Source organism: Carlito syrichta, unplaced genomic scaffold, assembly GCF_000164805.1.
Source record: "Carlito syrichta isolate Samal-C Ts95f unplaced genomic scaffold, Tarsius_syrichta-2.0.1 Scaffold302174, whole genome shotgun sequence".
In the NCBI taxonomy this organism is placed as follows: domain Eukaryota; kingdom Metazoa; phylum Chordata; class Mammalia; order Primates; family Tarsiidae; genus Carlito; species Carlito syrichta.
In genome coordinates, this window is record NW_007246270.1 from 2,877 (window position 1) to 9,514 (window position 6,638).

The 6,638-nt window shown below is 40.9% G+C and overlaps 1 protein-coding gene across 1 annotated transcript in view; it reads right to left on the minus strand.

The window, feature by feature from the left end:
- The window catches only part of LOC103258436 (zinc finger protein 480-like), a 9,038-nt gene extending 2,865 nt beyond the window's left edge, over positions 1-6,173 (minus strand). Inside the window, exon 1 of the mRNA XM_008056105.1 lies at positions 6,086-6,173. Within this exon, the coding sequence (XP_008054296.1) occupies positions 6,086-6,154 (69 nt within the window). The 5' untranslated portion in view covers positions 6,155-6,173. The remainder of the gene's footprint in view (positions 1-6,085) is intronic.
- Between the last annotated feature and the right edge of the window lie 465 nt (positions 6,174-6,638).

Below are 6,638 nucleotides of genomic sequence, written 5' to 3' on the forward strand. Positions count from 1 at the left end.
AACCAAGTATTTTACTATAATGATATTTGGCTAACAACGGAATTTTGGACACGGAAGAACTTATTTATGACAAAACATAAAAAGTTTATATCTTATATTTTTCTCAAATATGGTAATGTGTGAAACAGTTCCCAAAGTGCATCGTAGGTTCACTGATACATGTTGTGCAATAGTAATTTTTTGGATATCGTCCATCTGGTGTTTTTCTATTCGACCAGACAGTAAAGCCTCGTTTTCTTCCTCCCACATTAACAATATGTAACTCATTGCCCAGTCTTTGCACCACTGTGAAAACACTTCACATATCCTCTTTCTACATAACACCAACTCATTTTTTTTACATATATCTCATTATATATTCCATCTCTTTATGTGCATTTTTGCACAATTTGAATGGAAAACTTCAAGGAAATACACATTTTTGAAAAACTTGTGCTTGCATAAGTGTGTCCTGTATAATCACCAGCAATCTCTTTATGTCTCATGAGAGGGGACATCTGACTGGTTTCCTAGTTTTACGATGTTCCCTCACAGGGGACATCAGAGTGCAAAGGACTCAAGAAGCATAATATGGTTTGCACACAGTTGGAATACATCCAGCTTACAAGGGACTTATCTCAAAGAACTCTACTGGAGCCAAATGAGGTTACCAAAGACACCAAACCACTTCCTTTGTTACAATGCCACACCTATACAAAGAAGTCCATGCAAAAGTCCAATTTAAACACTGAATTACATAATTTCTCACCGGAAACCCATGTAGAATCAAAAGATAGAACAAAGAAAAAAGGAATATGGGTTTTGCATAAAAATGCAAATTTCCAGATGAAGGAAAACCATCCTTGGAAGAAAGTTGATTCAATTCAGTTACAAAACCACTTTTGAATGATTGTATTCCTCAGTGGGGAGTAACTGTTTCCCTTGCCAGTGAGAAGGGGCCTTTTCTCACAGGTTGCACTGTAAAACAAATCAGTAAATTCTCCAATATACAATAATTCTGCCACTATTCTTGCCACTCCCAGGAGCAGGAGCAGGAAAGAGATGAAAAGAAATGTTCAGAAATCAAATTATTAAACTCTTTTACATAAAAATTGTAAATGTCCTAAAAACTTAATTTTTGCCTTCATGAAAATGAAGATCACCGTGAGCAGGAGATCTAGTGAAAAACCCTGTTAGGTATTTGCCAGGTTGGTTCATATCAGGTATTCCTGGCAATTCTAAACACTCTACAGTTAAGAGACACAGCCCATGTAAGAAAGGTCCTTTCCTAGCACACAGCCCTTCAAACCTCCAGTGGACACAATAAACATGCCAGTACATCACAGTGCACCAACGGCCTCTACCCTGTATCACTATTGGTTGAGCCTAGGGAAAGAAAATCAACTTGTTAGGACAAGAATCTCCTCTCTTCTTCGAAGCCAGGATTTTAAGGAGATTCCTCATAGCCAATAAGATGTCAAAGGGCCTGGCATCTTTTTAGACTCATCTAACCACTTAAAGATCTGGCTTTGTTTGAAAGGGAATGATCAGTAGAAAGCATTATGGAGGAAGTGTTCAGAGGTGCAGCCCAAAGAAATGATGTATGTGGAACAGACTAGGAGACGGGTTATGTTCATCTTGATGTTAGAATTTTTGATGTGTTGATTTATGCTTACCTGTATTATCCTATGTATGTCTTCTAATACCAAGTCCTCCAAGATAAGCTGCTCGCAGTCAAGAAGCACTGCCTCAACAGCAAAGAGCCCTGATTCCTAAACCTGGTCATGGTCACTGATTGACCCATGTTGAGTTCTTTTAGAGCAAGTACTGTTCCATCCTTTATATTTTCAGAGCAGACTACTACTCAATGTGTTATTCTGCTTACGCTAGAAGTAGAATCCTCCCTTCTGTGACCCACTGGAGTGGGCTCCCCAAATCTTATAAGGCTGCCTTCAGGGAGGCTGACCAACAACAACCTCTCCGAAGGAAGCCAGATAGTAAAAGCTGGGTAGTGAAATGCCAAGGTTCCAACAGCTGATAATAAGATATACAAAGGAAAAGGAAACATGACCCATTCAAATAAATCACCACAAACTTATACTAAAGAAACTGAGATATGTGAATTACCAGACAAAGATATAAGAGTTCCAAAAATGGTCAGTGAGAGTGCACATAGACAACTTCAGGAAATCAGAAAACGATGTATGAACAAAATGAAATTATCAACAAAAAGATAGAAACTATTCGGAAGAATCACAGAAATCCTAAACCTGAAAATACGCAACTAAATTGAAAAAGACACTACAGTGGTTTAAAAACAGACTAGACCAGGTACAAGAAATAAATAGTGAACAGACAAAAGAGGGAAAAAAAGAAGGAAAATGAAAAAGGACAAAGGGAATTATGAAACACCACCATGTGTATCACCTGAATGTCAAACTAACAATAAATAAATGAAACAGATAACTATCAAGTACGTACCAACATAATAGTTAGCCTTGAAAAAATGAATAAATCTCTAGAAATATACAACTTACCAAGACTGAGTCAAGAAGAAATAAAAAAATCTGTACATAACTGTAAGTAGTAACGAGATTTAAATATTTAAAAAGAAACAACTCTCCAGTTGAACAAAACAGCGCAAAAAAATAAAATGAATAAAAAATGAGCCAGGTACAGTAACACATGTCTATCATCCCAGCGAATCAGGAGGCTGAGGTAGCTTAGGAAGACAAGGCTATAGTAAGCCATAACCATGCCACTGCACTCCAGCCCGGGTGACAGAGTGAGATCCTGACTCAAAAATAAACAAACAACACTCCCAATAAAGAGACCAGAAACAGATGCATAATTCATCCTCACTTCGCAATTCTAGCAAACATTTGATGAAAAATTAACACTAATCCTTCTAAAAAGGTTCCAAGTAATAAAAGAGGGAATCAAAAAACTCACTCTTGGAGCCCACCATTGCTCTGATACCATTCACGCAATATATGCCAAGAATACAAAACTACAGAAAATATCCTTTTTGAATATTGATGAAAAAGTCCTCAGATAGGTGCACTGGCTCACACCTGTAATCCTAGCACTTTAGGAGGCAGAAGTGAGAGGAAAGCGTAAATGTGGGTTTGAACCTGGGCAACTTGGTGAGACCTCATCTCTACAATAAATCAAAAAATTAGTTACCTCCAGGAACTTTCACATGTCCAGCTATCCTGTCACTCTCTGAACCCTGTCTTTTTGGGTTTTCACAGAAGCTTCATTAAATAGGCAGGAATAATGAAATCACTGCCATTGGTGATCAAATTAAATTTCACCTCTGCTCCCTCTGGTAGTTGAGTGGAAATGTAAAACCCAACTCTTCAATTCTGTCTTACACACCGGTGAAGTTATTGATTGATTGATTGATTGATTGATTTTTAGTTGGAGTCTTCCTCCGTCATCCAGGCTGGAGTGCAGTGGCACACTCACAGCCAGCCCAGCAATGATCCTTCCACCTCAGCCTTCCAACTAGTCAGAACTACAGATGTGCACTACCATGCCTGGCTAAGTTTTTCATTTATTGTAAAGTTGAGGTCTCACCAAGTTGTCCGGGCTTGTCTCAAATCCATGGTTGTAGGCAATCAACTCACCTTGGCCTCCCAAAGTCCTGGGATGACAGGCTGAGCCACCAAGCCTGGTCCCAGTGAAGCCTCTTAGTGGTTGCCAGCTATCAGCCAACACATTTGTATACTAATAATAAACACTCACAGCAGGTGCGGTGGCTCACATATGTAATTCCAGCACTTTCGGAGGCCGAGGCAAGAAGATTGCGTGAGCCAAAGGGTTCAAGATCAGCCTGGACAACTTGGCAAGATCTCATCTCTACAACAAATCAAAAAAATTAGCTGGGTATGGTGGCACACGCCTGTGTTTCCAGCTGCTTGGAAGGCTCAGACGGAAAGATCACCTGTGTCTAGCAGGTCAAATCTGCAGTGGCCACGAGTGTGCCACTGCACTTCAGCCTTGGTGACAGAGTGAGACTCCACTCAAAACAAAAAAGTAAATAAATAAAACACACACACACACTCTGGAGATTCTAAAGACTTTGGGCTTATTTTCCAGGAAACAGGGTCAAGGATCAGGTATACGTAAACTCTCAAATATTAGATCTGAATTAAGGATACCAATGTGTAATAAGGGACTCTGTGAGGTCTTCTAAATCAAGATACTACAAAAAAACAGATATACAAAAAAGACACGAAGCATGCAGGAAAGATTTCTGTTTCAAACTAAAAAACTATATAATCTAAGAAGAGACAACTGAGCATATAGATTAAGAATAAAACCAAGAATAAGTATAAAACAGCTCCTAAAATACATTTCCAGAAAATGGAGCAATGTATACAAATCCATCTTTTTAAATATGTACCCATTCCATGAAGGAATAAAACAAGCTGAGACTCATAAGAAATAAAATGGAAACACAAGGGGTTGCAATTTTCCCCAGATTTTCAAACTGTTAATAAAAACATGGCAATAACTTTTGTTTAATGAGTGGGAGATCTCACATCGTGTTGGTGACAGATGACACCTTTGCAGCTCAGGGTAGAGACAGGATACTGCCAGATCTATCACTACAGGATATGCCCCATCCTAGAAGAACCAGCACTCTTTCAACTGTGTAACCTAGGAAGCCTCTGATATCTGGAATGAAGACTGCATGCCCAGAAGCAACCAGTGTGGCATTCTTTACTTTTCTTTTCCTTTTTTTGTGTGTGGAATTCTTTATATCAGTGAAAAGACTGAAAGACCCACCTGTCTTCATTCAGAGAATGCTCCAAGGATATAGAAGAGTGAGCCATCAATGTCTCTTAACTTTGAAACATGCAAATTTTCAAAATGTGCAGGTTAAAATACTGCAACACAAATTCACTTGCTATGGCTGGGCCCAGTGACCCGAAATCCCAGCACTCTGGAGGTGGTGGCGAGAAATTTCCTGAGCTCAGTCTGGGCAACTTGGTAAGACCTCATCTCTACAATAAAATTTAAAAATTAGCTGGGCATGGTAGTGAACGCCTGTAGTTCCGGCTACTTAGAAGGCTGCAGCAGAAGGATCTTCTGAGCCCAGCAGGTCAGGCTATGGTACACCGTAAGTAAGACTCCGACTCAAAAAAAAAACAACTCACAAAAACCTCTTAACCAGGTAAAAATACATTCTACAGGACTCTCATGGACTCTCCCCACAGAACAGAGAACAGTGGTTCCCCAATGCAATGTGAGGCGTGGCTGGAAAGGAAGGATAATTTTTACTAGAAAACAAATGTATACATCATATCATGTTTATAAGAAGAGAAATAAAATGCTTACCAATAATTGGAACAACAAGATTATGGTTTTATTCTCTCTAAAGGCATATAAGTGATGCTCCTAGGTCTTAGAAAAATTATAATCATCCTCACCTAAAACATATGTTGCACAAGGGTCCCTAAAGGAACACCAGTGTGCCTTTGGTATGATTCTGTGAGTACAGTTTAATGGATCTCCTGTTGGTTGACATATTCTCTCATATATTAAAACAGAAGATGGAATGAAACATCCCATGTCACTGAGGCCCCTGACTCAACTTTCCATCCCATTCCCAGTCATTAAGAGTGAACTCAAAAGCACAATGCTTGCCTTGTTCAGCTTCAAATGTATTATCAAATCAGGCTCAAAATATTTACTCTCCTCAGTCTCGTATTCCAGAATTTACCAGATCCGTGTGCACACTGATGTATAACTGCCACATGCACATCCTCTAACCCTGATCTAGAGAGCTGATGTGACCTCAAGACAACCCTGTTGCCCAAAAGCTCTCATACCACAAGGCTCACACCCCGTCTCCATCCACATCTCATATGAGCCCTTCCCAGAACCACGCTCCGTGGAACTTCCTCTCAAATTCACCTCACTAGGTCATGGGGAGATGGAATCTAGGTGGAGACAAGAGGGACTGAGGGAAGACGGGGTATGTGAGCAGACAGGAGAGTAAGGATGTTTCAGACCCAGAGGGGATGAGCAACTCCAACGCCTGACATTTCACACAGGAAGGAGACAGGACAATCCACTGAGAAGGTCGCTTTACCGGAGAGAGAGCCATCCCTAATGGCTTTTCTTGACTCCTCCTCCGCTTCTGGGCTTCTTCATGCACCATGAGGCTTTAGGCGTCAACCCTAGATGGCAAAAACATACTGTCCATTGCTCAGAATCAACACGTCCCTGTCCTATGCCTCAACCACACACAACAGAGACCTCGCCCTTTGAAAGACGGTGTTTAACTGCCCATTGCCCCAGAGGGAACACAAGGACAATAAACTCCTACAAAAAAAAACCAAGTGAGTTTTTCGGCCCCTTGCTTCAGAACCTGCTCCCCTCGTGGAGGAGCCTACACACTCGCTGCAGCAGTCGGGAGCTGGACTGGACTGAGCGCCCCTCCCGGAGACCCGGCCCTGATCAAATCCCATGAAGAGTACAGCCCTCCCCCCACCTCTCTGTGGATCTCAGGCTGACCTCTGTCCTCAGAAATGCGGGACACAGAGCCTTGGTGCTCTATGCTGGACAAGAAATCGAATCAACGTTGAACATTAAGGCTGGGCCCAACCTATTTGAATGAAAGTATCTGGTAAGAGGGCATAAGA